Source organism: Micromys minutus, assembly GCF_963924665.1.
Source record: "Micromys minutus genome assembly, chromosome: 2".
In the NCBI taxonomy this organism is placed as follows: Eukaryota; Metazoa; Chordata; class Mammalia; order Rodentia; family Muridae; genus Micromys; species Micromys minutus.
Genome location: NC_137971.1, coordinates 74,941,373 through 74,962,630, shown reverse-complemented (window position 1 = coordinate 74,962,630; position 21,258 = coordinate 74,941,373). Strand labels below are relative to the sequence as shown.

The 21,258-nt window shown below is 44.9% G+C and overlaps 1 protein-coding gene across 2 annotated transcripts in view; it reads right to left on the bottom strand.

Annotated features, from left to right (window-relative positions):
• COG7 (component of oligomeric golgi complex 7) overlaps window positions 1–21,258 on the bottom strand; it is a 57,799-nt gene that overhangs the window by 19,432 nt on the left and 17,109 nt on the right. For both annotated transcript variants that reach the window (XM_080913292.1, XM_080913293.1), the window contains exons 7-10: window positions 13,805–14,003; window positions 9,142–9,269; window positions 7,612–7,766; window positions 2,080–2,196 (exon numbers count right to left, since the gene is read on the bottom strand). In XM_080913292.1, coding sequence (XP_080769418.1) covers window positions 2,080–2,196; window positions 7,612–7,766; window positions 9,142–9,269; window positions 13,805–14,003 — 599 coding nt within the window. The remainder of the gene's footprint in view (window positions 1–2,079; window positions 2,197–7,611; window positions 7,767–9,141; window positions 9,270–13,804; window positions 14,004–21,258) is intronic.

The following is a 21,258-nucleotide window of genomic DNA, read 5'->3' as shown; positions in this document are numbered from 1 at the left end:
CATAAAAATTCTAACTATTGCTCCTTCTGGTAGCACTGGGTTCTGGCACTGAAATGTAAGGAATATCAGAGTGTGGGTTGCTCCTGCCAATGTCTCCGCGTTGCTAACACTTCTGCCATGAACCACAATTCTACCCAGCGCTCTCTCAAGCAGTTTTACAGTTCCCAAATGCCAAGTTTTAACTAAGAAAATGGGCTAGAAGCACCCAGTGCTTAAAATCTGAAATAAAACCACATCACTCAATAGCTACTAGACAGCTACTATTTGCACAGAAAACTGTCTTCCTGTCACACATGAGAGGCAGATGAGGACCAACCCATCTGTCTCTGAGATAAGCCTGGGTGACTGGTACATCTGTATTTCATAACCTTTGCATTTTGAAGTAATATTATGCCAGCTCTCAGACTTTAGTTACTGGTCCTTCAACAGCAAACACATTATGCTGGGACAAATCCAAAGATTCAAAACATCTCAAGCCTAGTTAACTTTTAACTCTCTCTGAAAGTGCCTGTCATCACCAGGGTATCTGGGCATTCCATCATGAGAAAGGTTTATGAGAAAGTAAAACATTCCACTTGCCTAAGGTACACCAGAGCAGCCTTGTGCAGAGGAGTTCCCAGTATACCAAGGCATCTTGGGAGAGGGGATGCAGCCAGCATCACAGTCCATAAATAACATGATACCCAGAACAGAGGCCACGAGATGGCAACCCAAGATGACCCTGGGTGGGCCTGGATTCCCCCTGACAACCTTCAGTGGCTGGCTGAGCTCTGCCAGCATGTACCGTGATGTGGCCATGTGACACGCCCCGGCACTGGGGCCAGGGGTCAGGCAAGACATGTAAGTAGATGAAGGGCGTCGGCTGAAGGGCAGCTTGCCTCTGGAATGCAGATGCATAAAAAGCAGTTTTGTAAAGAGAAGTTTCTCTGCCAGTCAAGGACTTCAGCTGCCAGCCCTACTATCTCTGTGACAGTGCAGACTGGCTTGTGCCACAGCTTTGAATTTTATAGACAATTCAAAGATCTGAATTATGCCCAATTGGCTTTACATGGCATTAACTAATCCAAAATTCTTTTAGATGCTGGGATGGTAAGTAATGTCCATGGGTCAAAGACTTTTTACCTGAACATGCCTGGGCCAAACTTTCCCAAGACCCTACTGATTACACTCCTCAGACACTGGGATGTCTGCCTCGTGGCCCAAAAGTCACATGAGCTCCTCAGAGTATAGCTGTGACAACATGAGAGAGTCAGCTCAATGCCTGCCACTCGACTCCCGCATAATTCTCTCCAAAGACATTCTTATATGATGAGAATGTGGTTCTTAGACCCAAAACAGGACAGACCAGCTCAGCTGTACTCTCCAAATACAGCTTTGGAAAAGAAACCACAGTCTGGGGAAAGGGGATCTTATACCAAATGTAAAAGAGTTTGTTATTAAAGAAGAAAAGGGATTTGCAAAGATTTTTTAAAATATTTATTTAATATTTCACAGTGGCTGGAGAGATGCTCAGTGATTAAGAGCCCTTGCTGCTCTTGAAGAGGATAAAAGTTCAGTTCCCAGCGCCCATGTGAGGTCTAACAACCTTCTTAACTCGGATGCCCTCTTCTGGCCTCCTCCGATACTGCACGCACATGGTGCACAGACACATACATACATGCAAACATATACAAAAAAATAAAAATAAACAAATCTTTAAAAATTTAATAAAAATGTTTTACAAGTTATAGGAAATTTTTGGTATTTTTTTGTTGGCAGATGGTTGGGTTTTTTGGTTTTTGGCTGCTTACATTTAGGCACTATCTTAAAAAAAGGCACTGAGCCACTTTTGATCCAGAACTCAGGAGGAGTGGTAAGACAATTGCTGTGATCAGGGCCAGCCTGGTCTACATAGCAAGTTCCAGGACAGGCAGGGCTTCACAAGGAGACCCTGCCTGAAAACAGACAGACAGACAGACAGGAAGGCTGGCTGGCCGGCTGGCGTAGGCACAGAGAAAAATTAACCACATATACTTTACAGACCATTTTACGGCCAAGCTGCTTGCTGCAACGGTGCATACTGCACTGCAAGGTCCTCACCTGACAGAGTTCTGAAAGGCGGTCCAATCTTCCTGGAACAGGGAGTTGGGAGGAATATCATCCAGCTTGCACTTCTTCCGAATCGACTGGAGGGCGTTGGTGAAGTGAGACACGTACCTAGGGAAGAGGAGGAAACCGGCAGCTCTGAGCACAGCTGGAATTCCACGGCTGCGGACAAACCATGGACCTCGCACATGCGGGTCAAGAATCCTGTGATGAAGTAAGAACACTTGGGGACCTCTGACTACAGAGAAATCTCCGGGCCATTTAATAAGGACAAGGCAGCTTCGGGGGATGCTCAGAATGAGGAGGGAGGGGATGGCCACCAAATGAATCCACTGACCAACCAGGTGAGTGCTCATCCGAGCACATGTAGGTCTTTAGAGGCAGGTTCTACAAATACTGTGGAGCACACAGCCCCACCCTGATGCAGTTACTGACATCCAGGGTATCTTTGCAAGCAAAGCTTCCCATCTAGACCAGTCAGGAAGTCTGACGTCGAGCAGCAGGAAAGGCCTCAGAGGCAGAGTCAGACTCAAAGCAGCCGCCTTCAGAGGCTGTGCTGAGGACAGACATACTCGTGCTGCTCCTCTCACCCACTCCCGCACTGTCGCTCCATGCACAGAGCTGTGTTGCTGTTCTAACCATCAGCTTTGTAGAACAGTGCCTGCACTCTGTAGCTCATTACTAAGTCTCCAGTAACCAGTAAGGGTCTGGGCAGAAGACCCTAGAAACAGTTCCCATATGAGTGACACAGGTGCACTACAACTCTGGGCTTTAGACCTCAGTTTTCTCATCTCTAAAATGGATATAATGATGCCTTCTGTATCATTTTACAAATAAATAAGACAGCATACAATCTCTGAAAAGCATGAAATGAAAGCTCCTGGTGAGGCATGTTTTTAAGGGAGTAAATTTTCTCCTATGTCCATAGGAGAATTAGGAAGAAGACAGATAGGGGCTGTGTCCTCTGGAAGTCAAGAATGCTTATAACATCTGTGCATCAAAAAAAAAAAAAAAAAGTCTAACCTCCCTCCCTCCCTAAACCAACAGCTCTAAGAGAACAGAGCAGAATGTGATTTCTGTGGCCCAGAAAGGAAGCTGTGCAGCAAAGAGAAAGGCCATACATTCATTCTGAAGTAGAAGAACTCAGACACCCCACAGCTGCAGACACCGCACAGCCGCAGATACTACACAGCTGCAGACACCACACAGCTGCAGATACTACACAGCTGCAGACACCGCACAGCTGCAGATATCCCACAGTTGCACACACCACACAGCTGCAGATACTACACAGATGCAGATACCCCACCCCACAGCTGCAGACACTCAACCAAGACCTCCCAGGCTTTAGCTGAGAAAGCTGGGAAACCACAATTCCACAGGGAGCAGAGGCCTCAAGAGCAAACTGGCAGTAAGTTATGAGACATAACTGCTTCAATTGTGAGAAATTAAACAACTGTCAGAGGCCAGCTGCTATGACAAGTGTGCCAAGGACAGGCTACTGACAGGAAGTTTCCACGACAGAGCTCCTGGGATATTGAACAGGTAGGAAATCTCACTGTCCTTTAGTCCAGAATTCAAAACACAAGTATCACTTTTATCACTATATACATATATAATATTATATTACACTCTTCAACTCACTGTCACAATACACTGCTTCAGGTGTCCATCAGGAGAGAGTTACTCACTGCCGGGATGTTGACTACAATCGTTTCCTTCATAGGTACAGCCATCAGGTTACTCAAAGCAAAGACACCAAAACTCAGAGGGGAGCACTGACCAGTACACAATCCTGTCCCCTAGGTGCCAGGAGCAGGCTGAGCCTAGGTTGAGCCATTCCAGCTCAGCATGCCTGCCGCAGCTGTGAAGCCACTTTCCTACAGCCATTTATGAGCCATCTGTGTTGCCCCACCGTCCCTACTCTGCCCCAAGCCCTCCTCTCCCCTGACAGCGGGAGCTCGTCCACTTGAACCCTGACAAAATTAGCTTCAACTCCATTATAAACTCAGTGATACTGGTAATATCCAAATTCTAGAGACAATGAGCTCATTGCCCCATATTCTTTTCTATTGAATACAGTAACATTTAATACAAATATGAATGGTTTTGCAATTGTAAAAACAACAGAAGAAAAATAAATCAGGTCAGCGCTCAGAGGAATAAAAGCTACAGAGAGAAAGAACCCTGAAAGTATCAGAAAACCTAAACCAAGTGTTCCAACATGCTATTTTTGTGGAAAGGACTAAAAGCAGACAAAATGGATACATATTTTTACATTTTATATTAGGGAGAACTATGTCTAAAAGCATAATGGACTTTAGATCTTAAAAAAAAAAAAAAAAGATGGAGGGGGGGACCTGGAAACCTGGCTCAGTGGTTGAGAGCACAGGCTGCTCTTGCAGAGGACCTGAGTTCGGTCTCCAGCACCTACATGGCAGCTCACAATCATATGCAACTCCAGTTCCTGAGCATCCAATGCTGCTTTCTGACCTCCATGGACAAGCAGACATGCAATCGAGGCCAGCCTGGTCTACACAGTGAGCTCCAGGACAGCCAAAGCTATACAGATAAATCCTGTGTCAAAAAAACCAAAATAAATAAATAAAACCAGACATGCAGGCAAAACATTCATATACACAAAATAAATAAACCTAAAAAGATAAAAATAACTAAGTAAACACTATTCTCGGTATTAATGCTTCTCTTTCCAGAAGCACACCTGGGTTCATGTGGACAAACCTCTGGCCCTTATGGCCTCGACAGGGTTGCCCAGGGCGGGGCTGATGGCCACAGCCAAGAACACTGGGCTCATAAGGGCGAGCCTGGTATTTCTGGAATGACAAGAGCTCCTTAATATCCTAAGCAAACCAGCATTTGGTTCAGTAGAGGAGTCTGGAAAAGCAGGGCAACTTCATGGAGAAACAAAGTGCCACAGGGAGGTCCTTGGAGAACATCACAATCCATATGGCAGCTGGGTAAGACCGTGACTATCTTTCTCCCACACCCCCAGGTAGTGTGCACAGCACCGTCCAACACTGTGAAAGCCTCCAGTAGGGAGTTTCCCAGTTAGAACCAGCTTGGTTTCTCCATGTCCTATGATTCAAATATGTGATGTTCTGCGCAGTATAGTCTTACTGTCTATTTTAAAGGGTAGCAAGAGCAATGGTAATAATTTGTATTGTTTGGAGGAGTCTATGGGACTCCACTGACCAACAACTCAGTAAGATGAATCCCACACTAAACACTGTTGGGTTTGTTTTGTTTTGTTTTTATTTGATAGGGAATGGTGTCCAGAGCAAGCCCACTAGTTACATGAATGTTATGGGAGCAATCAGGCACTTTCTATGTGGATTTAAGACCTGACCCACAGATGGAACTCATGTACTGCCTTGTACCGTTAGCAAAGGCAACAACCTATGGTTGGCTATGGGCACAGGTTCTAGGAAAAACCTAATACTGTCACTCAGCTAAATGGACAGAATAATAAACTGTCCTCTAAACTATCGTCTTTATACACATGGTTAGTGCACCTCTCAGTCCTCACCGCAGAAGCTTCCTTTACTGTAGATGGAGATCAGCGCAGAGACTCATAGTGTGTAAAGAGTAAGAGACTGTGAGGTGCTCAACTCTGAATGAAGCAGCTAGATCACACTCCACCCAAGACCCAGGGGTCATCAGGGAAGAGATCAAGGAAAGACTGTAAGAGCCAGATGTAAACAGTCCTAAAGCTGTTCGTATTTTAATGCTAATTCCACTTCCCCAAGAAGTGCTGCCTAGTCACAGGCACTCAAGACTTCATCAGAACCTTCCCATTTTAATTAGCAAAACAAAGGCGAGAACCAGAGATTGGGCAGGGTAAGAGAGGAGGAGAAAGAGGGTCAGAGGTCAGAGGACAGGAGAGGACAGAGAGAAGCTCAAAATGGAGGTCAAGAAGGATGAACTAGATCCAGGTGGGCTTAATTGGCATTAAGTAGCTATGAACATTTAAGGATTTTATACGTCTAATATCTCATATAGAAGGGAAGTTTGTATCTGTCTATTTGATGTAATCTTATTGTGTAGAGGGTTTGTGGATTGAGAGTTTGATATATCAACTTGAATGAAAAGCCATCGGTCATTAGAGTTGTGTTTGTGTTGGGATTTGGGGTAAAGAAACACCCCAGGACAGAGGCAGTAAACAGGCAGAGTAAATCGCCAAGGGAAGGGAGTCGTGCAGAGTGAGACTATGGTGGCAGCTCAGACCAGACGACAGAGTCTGAGCATGGCTCCGTACTAGATGTGGGCCCAAGGAGTGAGACCGTGGGGCCAATAAAGAGATAAACTATTTTATATTTTAATATTTACTGCAACAGCCAGAGGTAGTGGGCGTCTGCAGAGAAACAGTATGTGCTAGACATGAAAGCACCATTGCACAAGTACACTCACTGTGACTGCACGCATGACACCTGCACAAGACCAAGACTGCCAAAACCAAGCACAGGCAGGAAGGGATGAAGCTCTGCCTCTAGCTGAGGAGCTGTTGGCAACTGAGCGCCTGGGAGAAGGAAGACCAGTTTCTTCAGAGGCTACCCATGCACCCACCACGAATGGCCCAACACACGTGTATGCCGACTGTACCTAGCAGACCCTGGGTATAAAAAGAGAGAGCACAAGGTAGGTGGGAAAGTGGTGGGGTAGAGAGGGAAGGAATTACGGGGCAGAAATGGAGATGGGGGGCAGGTGTTGTCCCCATGGACTCTCATGTTGTCCCCATGCCTCAGGTGCACTGCTCAGAGGATCCAGCCCCATACTTTTTTTTTCTGACAAAGTGTGACTAGACTTTCCCTTTTTTCTCTTTTTCTTTCTTTCAAAAACACGTTTTTGGTTTTATTTTTGGGGTATTGGGTATTTAACCAAAGTCCTCATGTATAAAAATCACATTTTGCCTCCGATGACACCCCAACCTCTTAAGTAATCTCTCCTAGGTTTTCCCAGGCAACAGGAACCTGTTCTGATTTTCTCTTTAAATCTGACTGTTGGGGCATTTCAGACAGATGGAGGATGTTTTTTGTAAGTTGCTTTCACCTAAAGGCTATTCGTATCACTTTTTAATTTTACTTTAAATTTTTAATTAATTTGTGTATGTGTGTGTATTTATGTTTTTGTTTTTTAAGACAGGGTCTCTCCACATAGCCCTGACTGACTTTGAACTATGGAGATCTGACTGGCCGCAAACTCACAGATATCTGCCTGCCTCTGCCTCTGTGCTGGGGTTAAAGGCACGTGACACCACACCTGGCTCACCCGACATTCTTAATTATGTATTTAGTCATAGCCCAATGGATGGACATGTTGACAACTTCTAATGCCCCACCTATACAAATGATGTTCCATTGGGCGTCCTTAAGAATATCCCCTTGGGTTCATGTACAGATGTTTCCCAAGGGTTCACAGAGAAACACAGAACACACTCTTAATTAGTACGGACAGGACCCTCCAATGTGCCTGGCACTGCCTCCCCACCCCCAGCTCCCTCAGTCTTACTTGGCAAAGAGAGATTTCAGGGCTGTCAGCAGTCCACAGGTCCCCAGGCCATTGGTGAATTTGGCACATCTGTCAACAGCTGCAGATGCCAAGCCAAAGAGCTTGTGCACAGAGTGGCTCAGCTCCTGAACGCAGTCAATCACTTCCCCATGTTCCTGAGCAGTAGATATAGATAAGCAAAAGCTTCATAAGACTGGAAAATAACGGCAGAGACAGCACTAGCACAGAGGACCTGCCAGCATGAACATGGGAGGAGCAACAAAGTCACTCATCTGTGGCTAAATTACCTAAGAAACCACATATACTCCAACGGTGATGGCTCTTCAAGAGCATGGGCCAGACACAGATAGACAAGACAGACAGAAGCACGAGTGTGTGTGCTTACACACACATGCACACAGAGAGAGAGAGAGGGAGAGAGAGACAGAGAGAGACAGAGAGAGAGAGAGAGAGAGAGAGAGAGAGAGAGAGAGAGAGAGAGAGAGAGAGAGAGAAAACACTGCATAGAAATTAACTTCTGGCATAAAAATATAGCCAAAGTTTAGCGCATTGTGGAGGTTTGAATAGGTGCCCCCTCTAGCTCCCCACCTCATAGACTCATGTGTATGAATGCTTAGCCCATAGGGAATGACACTATAAGTAGGTGTGGCCTTATTAGAATGAGTGTGGCCTTATTGGAGGAAGTGTGTTACTGTGGGAGTGGGCTTTGAGGTTTCATATGCTCAAATGAAATCCAGTGTGTCAGACAGTTGTTTCTGTTGCCCTCTGGATCAAGATGTAGAACTTGGCTCCTTCTCCATGACCATGCCTGTCTGCATGCTGCCATGCTTCCCACCATGATGATAATAAATTAAACCTCTGAAACTGTAAGTCAGGTTCAATTAAGTGTTTTCTGTTATAAGAGTTGCCATGGTCATGGTGTCTCTTCACAGCAGTAAAACCCTAACTAAGACACTCATCCTCATATTCTTCATTTCTTTAAACTGGTACTTCTGATAGTCTTATATCTAGGGATAAATTGCCCTGGATTAGACACTCCAAAGGAGTGTACCAAGGGGACACTTCCTGCAGAGCAGGGACAGAACCAAGAGCAGACTTTCTAGGTAGGTCATCTAGAGATGGCAGACTTCAACTACTGTTCATAGTGGCTCGCCTCATGCTGGACACCTCAGACAACCTGAGAACAAGCACTATCTGACACAGAGATGTCCTTGACCAACCTACAGCAAAATCACTAAGTAGATGAGACAAAGATTTACGATCTAAGTCTCTCTGGCTTGTTTTGCTTTGCTTTATCTTCTGATTGTTGACTTGAAACAAAAAAGGAAACACACTGGTAGCTTCATTTTATCTTTGGATTGCGTGAGTACCTAAGGCATTACAAGCCAGCCCGCCTTCTTCCTCCTTCCTTCTTCCCTTTTATAGACACTTGGTCTCACCCCAATCCTCCACTATGCACAGTCAAGAGCCTAGCACACAGACTGCTTGATACATGGCTAGTAGCCGAACTGCAGTGTCATCAGACATTACCAGAGGCACAGCGCTGATCTGTATGAGAAGGTTGTTCTCCTCCATATCACCGTACTTTAGCTGGTAGGGTTTATATGGACCATATACAGCATCCACCAGTTCAACAACTTTCACCAGGTTGTGGTCCTCTGTAAGAAAAGAAATTAAAATACTAGTAATAATCTAAATTGGCTGCTGGAAACAATAGGAAAAGGTATTCTGCCGGAACATTCCCTGATATGCCTACATCACATTAATCTACTGTTCTCACAAAACTGAACTCTGGGCTTTGGGTGTTGTCACAACTAGTGTTACAGATACCATGCCCCAGAGCTTCTGTACACATCACAGTAGGAGCCCAGATTCAGGTGACAGCTCTTGGGCTGGAGTATGATGCATGTCCATGTCAGGGCCTACCATGGAGGCATTCCAGGTCATCTTCTGCTACACAGTGACTTTGAGGCCAGCCTAGGTTACACGAGACTGTCTCAAAAAACCAAACCCGGGGATGGAAAGATGGTCTGGCAGCCAAGAATATGTTCTGCTCTTTCAAAGGACCTGATTTTGGTCCCAGTACCCTAGCACCAACCAAATGAGGTGGCTCACAGTCACCTTTAACTCCAAGTTCAGAGATCTGGTGCCTCTGGCCTCCATGGGCACCTGGACTCTCGTGCACATAAGGACGCACATAACTGCTGTGGCACCTGCTATGATGTGGCAGGGCTCTCGTGTACCGGTACAGTGTATGATGCCGACATGTTTGATAGAAAGCAAACAATAAGAGGAAAAGACAGCATTCTAGGGTGTGGGGAATTCTACAAGAAAAACCCTCTTTTTCAAAGATATCAGTGTCACAAGAAGACAAAGATGAATGGGCCTTTAGATTAGGGACATAGAGAGGTCCAAGTGCAGTGTACACTAAACTGACTCTCAGAGAAAGGCAGAAAAGGAAGCAACTAGAAAGACCTCTGCAGAGCTGGCAAACCTGAAGACAAACTATATACTAGGTATTAAACATTTGGGTATGATAATGGCAGCAAAACATTCTACTGCAGACGTATCTGGACGCTAGGCACAATAATGCCTATCTGTGTCTGCAGTACCCGAGCAGGATCAAGAGTTCATGGCCACCCTCTGCTACACAGTGAGTTAAAGAACAGCCTGAACTATAGGAGACCTTGTCTCAAAAAGCCAAAACCAATACAAATCTATACAAATTCACAGTTAAACACACAATGCTATTCCTAATGGAAAGGAAGATGACTGTTTTTTTGTATTGTCAAGATTTGGTGTAATAAAATATATATGGTGTAATGATTGTGCAATCAGCCCAAGGCTGGAGGTGGCTGGGTGGTGATCACCACTGCTCTTTCAGAGGACCTAGGTTTGGTTCCCAGTACCTACACAGCAGCTTACAACCATCTGTACATCTAGTTCAGACCCAGCACCCCCTCTGTTCACTATAAGCACCAGGCGCATACATGATACATATAACATTCAGGCAAAACACTCATATACACCAAAAAATAAAAGCAAGAAAAAAATTCGGGAACTTAAATTGTTTTTTAAGCTTGCTTTCTATTGAATAGTATTTCATTTGTTTTAAATTGTATCTTGTATATGCATTAACTATTAAATAATAAAAAAGTTAAAGATAAAAGTTAAAACTGTGCCAGTAGCATATCTGATAGATAACTGGGGAAGTCCACTAGATAAGAATCTTTTAGAAACATACACTAAATTTCCAACAGTGCCATTAGAGGAAACTTTCATTTGCATTATAGATTCTTTGCCAGGAATTTTTCACATATTTTATTGCTTTTTATAAATGTACTCAATAATATATTGCTCTAAATGAATTGCTCTAAAAAATTAATGAGAAATAGATTAAGTCTCCAAACACATGAATATATAAAGAATAAGTAATCAAAAGGAAAAATGGAACTTTTACAATATAATTTTCAAACATTAACAACCAAAGTAAAAAATTTAAAGTAAGACATCTTTAATTATCTAAGAGCCGTGAGATTATGGAAGAAAGGTCACAGTGCTGGGGAGGGCAGGGCTAGGGCGAGGGTGGGGGTGGGGGGTGTACCACTCACCTTAATGGACAGCATAAGACACAGGTGTGACAAGCACCTTTAAATTGTTCCTGGAAGAGCAACTGCAACCCTAAACTTCTCCTAGAACCTCAAGGATGGGTCAGAAACTCCCGAGACAGTTTGTAAAGGCTTTACTTAAAGAGTAGCTAAAAAAAGCAAGCCACAGAGTTGAGAATGTTGGTATGTGTCTTTAATCCTAGCACTCAGGAGGCAGAGACAGGAGGATCTCTGTGAGTTCAAGGCCAGCCTGGTCTACATAGTGAGTTCTAAGACAGCCAGTGGCATGTAGAGACCCTGTCTCAAAACAAACAAATATGTAAAAAGTGTGTCATTTTCATGAAGCAGTCATTAAAAGCCATGTTTTATGATAAGACTAATCTAAGAAAATATCCATTCTATTATCCTTCTTGAAATGTGTGTGAAAACCAGAGGACAGACAATGGTGGGTGTTATCCTCAGGAATGTCATCCACCTCCTTTGAGGCAAGGTTTGTCACTGGCCTGGAGCTCACCAACTAGGCTAAACAAGCTGCCAAGGGAGCCCAGGGAGCCCAGGACCTGCCTCTGTCTTCTGAGTTACAAGCATGGGACGGCATGCCTAGCTTTTCACGATTGTTGGTGCCAAGCTCAGGTCCTCTCAGGTCCTCAAGGGGCTTTGTTAACTGAACACCCCCCCACACACACAGACATACAATATTATTTTGAAATAAAAAAATGTAGAATTATATACAACCAATATTTTAAAATATTGTACCGGGCATGGTGGCTCATGACTTTAATCTTAGCACTTGAGAAACAGAGTCAAGTGGATCCTTGTGAGTTTAAGGCCAGCCTGGTCTACATAGTGAGTTCCAAACAGGCCAATCAGAGCTAGATATTGAAACCCAGCCTCAATAAATAGAAAAACCATTTATATACTATGGGCATTATAGTATGGGATATATGCATATAATATAGACATAGTACATACAATGCTTCATGCAGTAATATAGTAGTTATACATTATATAGTATATATTAAATATTTATAAGTATGTTAAATATATTGTATATGTAGTATATACATATTTATATTAATGCTTGCAGATGCTATATATGTATGTGTGTATGTATGTATTTGTTTGTTTGTCTGTTGAGGCAAGTCAGAGGTTTTTTGAGATAGGATTTCACTTTATTGTTCAGGATGGCTTTGAATTTACTATGCAGCCCACTGGCCTCAAACTCTCAATCCTCCTGCCTTAGCTTTCCAAGGAGCAGGAATACAGGTAAGTTCCAGCACGCACAGCTTCAGCTTCCAGGAACTGCTGGAAGGAAAAGAACAGAACCACTATTCTCTCTTAATGATAAAGTTACGGATCACTGTCATGCTTTTCTTCTCTTTACCAGGACTGTGTTGCTTTGTATGGTTTTTCAAGACAGGGTTTCTCAGTGTATCTCTCTGTGTCCTGGAACTCACTGTGTAAACCAAGCTAACTTCAGACACAGAGATCCTCCTGCCTCTGGAGTGCTGAGGTTAAAGGCATCATCACTACATCTGGCTCAGTTATCATTTTGAGATGTAGCCCAGGCTGGATTTGAACACAACATATTCCTGAGTGCTGAAACGGACACACCACCACATCCATCCTTGCAAAAGCACTTTTTGATTTAAGACAATACAAACAACAGTTTGAAGCCCTTAGCGCCTCGACAGGAATTGCTAGAAATCTAAGCTTCCTCGCTGACTTCAGAGGGTGGTTCCCATGTCTTTAAGAAAGCTCCTTGCCCTGCCCTAACCAGCCTGCTCCAGCAGTGTGCCCACTCTGTAGCCACCTGGACCAGGGCATCACAGTCCTCGGGAAACCACCCACATGACTGTGCGTCTCCCACAAGTGAGGTCTGACCAGTGAGTGTGCCACAACACCCGTGAATCATCAGGAACTCCGACAATAAACACGCCCCCTGGAATGTACAGGCAATTAAACACAATGTAATTAAAGAGAATAACTATTAAATAAACGAGGTCCGTGACACACAGCAGCCACATGGCAGAATGAGGCCTTCTTGAAGCAATTTCCTGGTTTGACAGCGCCATGTGTCAGGAGGTCTACGTTGCTTCGAAGTTTATGACACTTTTTACAGAGGTGGAAACAGCTGGAAAGCTTAGCAGCCCACACGGTGCGTACCCAAGTAGGCTAGGCTGTGCTCTGCCCAACCGGCTGCCGGAATGCCAGCCTGCCCCAGTCACTCCAGGCCTGTTGTGGCTCCTGTGCAGCTGCTGCTGCCCTGCAAAGTCCCCCTCTCTGGCCTATGTGTTCTCCTAAACTTACTGCTTGGGCTGAACTGTCTGAGCTTTTGACTGAATCCGGTTGCCAGCTCACTGCCACTCACGCCTCCCGGCTCCACAGTGAGCCCCTTTTACACTCTCGGGTACACGGGTGTCTGCCACTGCCTCGCAGTATGTGAGGCTCCTGGTCAGCACTGACTGAACCCCGCTTCCAGGCTGTCGATGTTTTCATAGGAAAGCTTTCCCGTGAGTGGAGAAACATTGGCCCCCTTACCTTCCACGTTACTAGAAACGATAAACAAATCCACGAATGCTTACGGAGATGGGGGAGCAGCGCCATTTCCAGCCCCTTAGCAAAGTGGGCGGTGGTGTCATAAAACTCCAGTAGTCTGGTGAGCTCCAGTTCGGGTCCCGCTCTCTCCACACCGGCACTGAGGCACACAGGCAAGGAGGGCACCAAGGCCCCCAGGGTCTGAATCAGCAGTACCGTCACCACCTCATGGGGGTTCCTGAAAACCTGCAGTGGGGGAAGAGAGAGGGGTGAGCATTAGCACACCGAGGCACACAGGTAGGAACCTTTCAAATCTCTGTCTCCTGATGGTGGCAAGATAGGCCCTAGGGCCCAAGTTCCCCTCACTGGGAAAACTGGACAGGAACAGGATGGAAGGTGGCAGAAGCTCAACTCTGAATGGACAGGCACTTCCTCGCTGACCCATGTGCCTACTCACTCAAGCTTAGAGCTGGTCATCAGCGGGGACTCAGGTGACACTGGAGAGACTGGAAGGAGGGCCACCCACAGCCCAGAGCCTGGCCTCACGTCACTTTTCTTCTCTGCACAGACCCAGGACCCACACACCTTCTCTTCGGGACAGTTTAGATGGCCCAGTTCTCTGGTGGTCTCTTCCCACTCTCTGTTCCTTAGGTCTCCTGAGAAAACCTGAGTAACGGACCACATCCACCTAGGAAATACTCTCACCCTCCTGTGTTGATGCTGCTATAACCCAAACAGGTACAAACGTGAGATGAGATGAAAAGAACTGGTCTTAGAAATGGAAAACCACACAGCTAATCAAATTCAAGCTTTATTTAGCGTTACCTTAATGGAAAGGTAACTAAAGCAGAACATAACAAAGCCTACAAGACGCAGCAAAGACAGATGGAGGAGAACCCACAACTATAAATGCAAAAAATAAAGCTCTCCCACCAGTGACCTCACTGCATGTGTTAAAGAACTACAGGGGCTGGAGAGATGGCTCAGTGGTTAGAGCACTGACTACTCTTCCAGAGGTCCTGAGTTCAATTCCCAGCAACCACATGGTGGCTCACAACCATCTGTAACAGGATCCGATGCCCTCTTCTGGCGTGTCTGAAGACAGCTACAGTACACTACTCATATACATAAAATTATTAAATAAATAATTCTTTAAAAACAAAAACTACAGAATGGGGCTGCAGCTCAGTGGCCAGTTTTCGCCCATCAATCATGCATGGCTCCAACCCCCAGCACTGCACAGAACTAGGTGTGCTGGCTCCTGCCTGGACACCCGGCACTCAAGAGAGAGAGGAAAGCAAATGAGAAGCTAGAGCCATCCTTAGCTACACAGAAGCGAGGCCAGGCTGGGCTGTCTGACTCCGCCTATAGAACCAGAACTAGAGACAGAGGAAACTACACTTAAAGGAAGAAGATTACTGAGGTTTGAAAGCAGAGATAAACCAAAAAACAAAGACTCAACACCAAAAGCTAGGTTTTTGTAAAATGCTCTAAAATTGATAGCCTGTACCTAAACTAAGGAAACAGGACAAAGTATTCAAGTTACTAGAATCAGACATGCAAGTAGGAACAGTAGCACTGAGTCCCTAAGGGAAAACCATGAACAGCTACACACCAGCAGCCTGAACACGAGGACACAGTACTAGAGCCTCAAGCCACCAAAATCGCACACCAAAGGAGAATGAAGGCCCAAAATTGACTGGTAGTCAAAAATGCCCTGACAGATGGTCTGGTGCTCCAGGCCTGCAATCCCAGTTCAAGTGTACAAGGAAGACTAGGAATTCAGGGAGAGCCTACAATACACACCACCTCATCTTCTAAAAAAAAGGAAAAAAGAAAAAGAAATCAGTACTGGTGAGCTCTACAAAACAAACAAAGAATTTATAACAATCTTCCCAAGACACTGAAGAAGCAGCTCACAGTCTGAACTGTGTCTCCCTGAAATTCCATGCAAAAGTCCAAACCACCAAATGCCTTAAATATGACTCTGTTTGGAGACAGCACCTTGAAGAAGTAATGAAAGCACCACGGAAGCACACGGAGACCGAGTCTACCTGGCTGTATAATAAGAAGACATCAACACAATGGGCACACTTGGGAGGGAGACTCACATCTACAGGTCAGAAGAGAACACTCCAGCCCTGAGCACAGCTTGATCCTGAACTTCTAACATACTGACAATATTGCTGCTGTTTGAACTACCCAGTCCGAGGATAGAGAGATGGCCTAACAGTTAAGGCATTGGTTGCTCTTCCAGAGGACCCAAGTTCAATTCCCAGTTCACAGCCCTCTGTAACTCCAGTCCCAGAAGATACAACGCCCTCTTCTGGTCTCTTCAGGTACTACATGCACATGGGGCACATGCATACACACACTCAGACAAAACACTCAAACACAGAAAATAAGAATCAAATCTGAAAAAAAAAAAGAAAATCAAACTATCCAGCCTAAGGATATGCATGCTTTTGCTATGGCATCAAGCAGCAGACTAACACAGAACACTTCCTAGCTCTTTCTGTGCAGCCAGCATCACAACAATGGCACTGGCTGGAGACAAGAGAAGAAGGCCAAGACCATTCAACAGGGAAAGTGTCATCCTGAAAATGAACGGTGCTCACAAACTGAGGATCTTCTTATGAGAAGAAAGGCGGGATGGAGGGAAGGAGAAAAAGAAAAAAATGTACAGGTCAGCTCAGAATAAACCCAAGACCACTAGCAAATGTACAGGTCAGCTCAGAATAAACCCAAGACCACTAGCAAATGTACAGGTCAGCTCAGAATAAACCCAAGACCACTAGCAAATGTACAGGTCAACTCAGAATAAACCAAAGACCACTAAAAATGGTCCAAAATGTGCTCGTGTTTTTTCCTAAACTCTCCAAGAATTTACAGCACTTCAGTGGGCTTCTCTTGACTTCCTGGATCCTATTCTGTCCTCTGCTCAGAGTCACCCTGCTGGAGTCAGAGATGGAGGGAGAACCATAGAAACACAGCAATTCCCATGGCCACATGGCCACCCCACTCCGCCCCGTGTGCGCTGAGCGTGTCTCGCAACTGTGTTTGCTGATCACTTTCTCTTGGAATTTAAAAGCACCCCAGGGCAGTGGGTGAAGGTACTCATCTTGAAAGCCTGGCACCCTAGTTTAATCCCCAAGACTTACACAACGGTGGAAGAGAACTGACTCCACGAGCCATCATCCTCTGACTTCCACACAAACATAAACAAACACTTCAAAGCATTACACACTGAAATTCATGTTTCCAAGTGACCTCTCACCCACGGCCCTTACCTGCCTTGTTTTTTCGGGTAGTTTCCCGATAACCCAGGATTTCTCCTTCTCGGCTCTCATTTCTCCCAGTTACTCCTTAGAACAGATCTTAACAACTGCTTACTCTTTTTGGACATTTATCTCTCGAGTCTGGTCTGGAACTCACGATACATGAGTCTCCTGCTCAGCCTCCCAAGTGCTAGGATTATAGGCATAAGCCGCCATGCCCAGCTCTTCCTGGCTGATATCACCTCTATCCTGAACCAGACCATGGTGGTTACCTTTCTCTAATCCCTCACCATCAACTCACTGCCCAAATCACTACTAAAGTCAATAATGTTCGGTGTTACAATTTAAAATCTTACCTAGTGGCATTATCTTCCATTGTGAAGTGTCTGTTCAAGTCTTGGGCCATTGTTAAAAAAAAAAAAAAAAAAAAAAAAAAAAAGGTTTACCTGCCTTTCTTTTTTTAACTATGCCGTTTTTAGAGTTTTCTATCTGTTCCAAATGCAAGCTCTTTATCAGCTGTTTACAGACACCTTCCTCCCATCTGTGGCTTCAGCAGAGCTCTGTACTGATGAAATATGATCTGTCCGTGCATGCCGTCTGTGACACACTTATGCTTCCACGACTGAGAAACCAGCCTCGGTGCTAAAATCATGTTTGTGCTTGCGTTGTTTTGTAGGGGAAGCCGGAGAATCCCTTTTGTGTAGATACTCCAAGGCAAGAGAGAACTGAGCAGAACGGACTCAGGGAGCTCTCTACTTACAAATGCCACTTGAGGTCCATCGAGGAAGTATCTACAGACTAACAAACAGAAGTCACTGGAAAAGAGCTATGTCTTCTGCCTCCTGCCCTGGGTTCCAGTCACTTCTTTAAGAGGAAAGAGCACAGTAGGGGATAAGTCCTAAGAGACCCAACTTAGGAACCAGGGCTGTAGGGTTTAGCCTGACGAATTCACGGTAAGACCTGTGACCTGCCCCTCACTATACATAAACGCTCATTTGGATGGACCAAAGAGCCCAGGGTAAAAGCTAATGACCTTCTAATGACTATTAAGAATGTCTTTGAAACTTGGGAGCTGGTGACAGAGCTTTAAGGTATGAAACAAAAAGCAGTGATAAGCTTGGCTTCATCAGAGTCAGAACTCCCTGGCTGGAGAGACGGCCCAGCAGTTAAGAGCACATGCTGCTGTTCCAGGGGTCCCGAGCTCAGTTCCCAGCACCCACGTTAACTGCCTCTAACTCCAGCTCCAAGAGATCTGACACCCTTTGACCTCCTCGGGCACCCACCCACATGTGGCACAGGCAGACACACACACACACACACACACACACACACAAATAAGAATAAAATTAATATTAATAAGTTGGACTTCTGCACCTGCAAGATGGCTGTGGAGAAGGGCGCCTACCGCAAAGTCTGACAACCTAAGCTCAATACCTGAGTCCCACCTGGAAGAAGAGAGAACTGACTTCCACAAGGTACGCAATGTAAATAAAAAATAAATACGTGACCATCTGCTCAGAGCTGGGAATACAGCACACTTAGGCATACGCATACCCTGGGTTCACTTTCCAGCATCCTACAAGCAGACAAACAAAAACCCTCCTTTCAAACTACAGACCGGAAGAGAGTGTCCACAAAACATTTGAGAAAGAACTTCTAACCAAAATAACAAACTTCCTAAACTAAACAGTGTAAAAACAAATAACTCAACTTTTTTTAAACAAGCAAGAGACGTCTTGGGTAATCATGTCACAAAGGAACGCACGCAAAGAGCCAATAAGCACACACGAGTGGGTGTTCAGTATCTTTAGTCACCAAGGAAATGCAAATTAAAATCACAATGAGATGCCACTACACACCCACCAAAAAGCTAGAATCAAACAGAATGATGACATCTAACATCAGCAGGGATGCCCAGCAAGCAGAGTCCTGGCACACTGGTGTGACTGCACACTGGTGTGACTGAGTGCATGAACACCCTGGAAAAGGTCTGAAAATATCGTCTACAACAAGTATTCCTGCCCTCTCAACCCACAAGTGTACTCTCGGGTATTTACACGCCAGTACAAAGATCCCTTGTGAAGTTCAGAGTGGCTTTAACAGCCTCGGACAGGGTCAGACCAAGTGTCTATCAAAAAAAAAGGGAGCGGGCCACATTTAATCCCAGCATGGGGGAGGCAGAAGCAGGAGAATCCCTGTGAACCTGAGGCCAGTCTGGTCTCAAAAAGAGGACAGGGGATAGAGAGGGAGAGAAAGAGTTTGTGAACATGAACATATATATTCACATCTGTCACAGTATTCAGCAATTAAAAAAAAAAAAACCACGATACAACAATGCATGAATCAAAAAAGCCTCATCAAAAGACCAGTCCAAAAACCAATTCCACTGTATAGAACACCAGAGTAGATTAAATTATGTAATCAACATTATCAAGTAACGATTTTAAAGTAAACGATGTTTGCAAATTACCTTTAAATAAACCAAAAACTAAGTTGTCTCAATGAGCAGGTGGGAGTCACCGAGAGAGGGAGAGGCGTGTGATAAAGCACACATGGTAAGGTGTCCACTGCAAAGCCTCCAGGTGGGGTGTTCTCTGCACTAATCTTTCAGCTCTTTATAGGTGAAGGTTTCTTTCATAGTGAGTGATGATGAGGCCCTGGGTTCAAGCCCCAGGGCAGGAACAAGATTAAAAGTTTCACTTAGAATACTGGAGAGGGGTGAGGATACAGCTCAGTTTATAGAGTGCTTACACAAAGCCTAGGCAACGTCCTCAGGAACACACAAAACAGGCAAGACAGGATATCCAACATAGGGAACCAAGGCAGGAGGATTAGAAATACATTAGACTCTGTCTCCTGTCCCCCAAAACAATTAAAACAACAGCAACAACAAAAACAGGTGAACTGCTATGAATAAAAGGCCAAAGTGAATTTCATTATCTTGTTTTAGACAGGGTCTTTGTTGGGGTAATCTTTTTATGCGCTGTGGAAAAGCTGTCTTTGTACCATTCAAATGTGAGCATTGAGTACTACCAGACTTCGGTACTGTTATTTTTATTGATCATTACCAGCCTTAGGATTTTGTAAACATACACCTCCACCACATTTTGACTGGTTAATAAAGAGCTGATGGCCAACAGGTGAGGAGCTGTGGGAAGAGTTTAGAGACATCAGATTCACCAGCACAACATGGAAGTGGAAAAGGTGTGGGAAGTGGCCGACTGAGTGAGAGGGAACAGGCCACAGGGCAAACGTGGAACAGAATAGTCAGGTTAATTTCAGTTAAACAAACTAGCTGGGAGGCAATCAGCTAAGGCCTAAGTTATATATAATAAGTCTCTGTGTCATTTTTCGGGAGGTGGCAGGTCTGAGTCCGGCAACAGGTCTCACTATGTAGACCAGGCTGACTTCAAACATACAGAAATCCACGGGCCTCTGCCTCTACTACCATGCCTGTCTACACAGTGAATTTCAAGCCAACCTAGACTATAGAGTAAGACCTTGTCTCAAAACAGTAACAAAATAAACTGTAAAATCATCAATTTTTAAAAAGAAAGGGAAATCTGGGTCTAGTACAGGCCTGTAATTATAACTACTTAGGAAGAACAAGGCAGAAAGACTAAAAGTTCAAGGCCAGTCTGAGAAACCAAGAAAACCTGGCTCCACAGAAAATAAAGATGACCCAGAGTACAGCTCAATGAAAATGTTCTGGCCTCGCACGCATGTGTAAAACTGCAGATCTGATCCCCAACACCCACTAAAATAAAAGGAAATGATGGGAGGAAATAGGGGGCTAGGGATATATTTCACCCTGTCGTTTCCGGCCTTACTTTGCACTAGCCCGAGCTTCAGCAGACATCTGACTGTCACACCCATCTCAGCCAAAGGTACAAATAAACATGCCTTCCAAAATCCAAAATCGAGGCTAAGAACCCAGGGTCTTCTTAGATGGCACAGGACAACTTCATGTATAGACCCGAGTTTTTTTTAATCCTTGCAATAAGGAACGTGTACAAGAGGCAAGGATGAATGAATGTGGACGGACGGGCCCACTGGAAACTGGTAACTAAACCCGGGAACGTAGAGCCTGAATCCGAATCAGGTTAGTTCAAACAGTAATAACAAGGACGGGGACCTGGAGGCTGAGGAAGGAGGATCACATGCGTCTGAGGCAGGGCTTGGCTACCTAGCAAGATCTAATGCTTTAGCCAGTGTGAATGGCA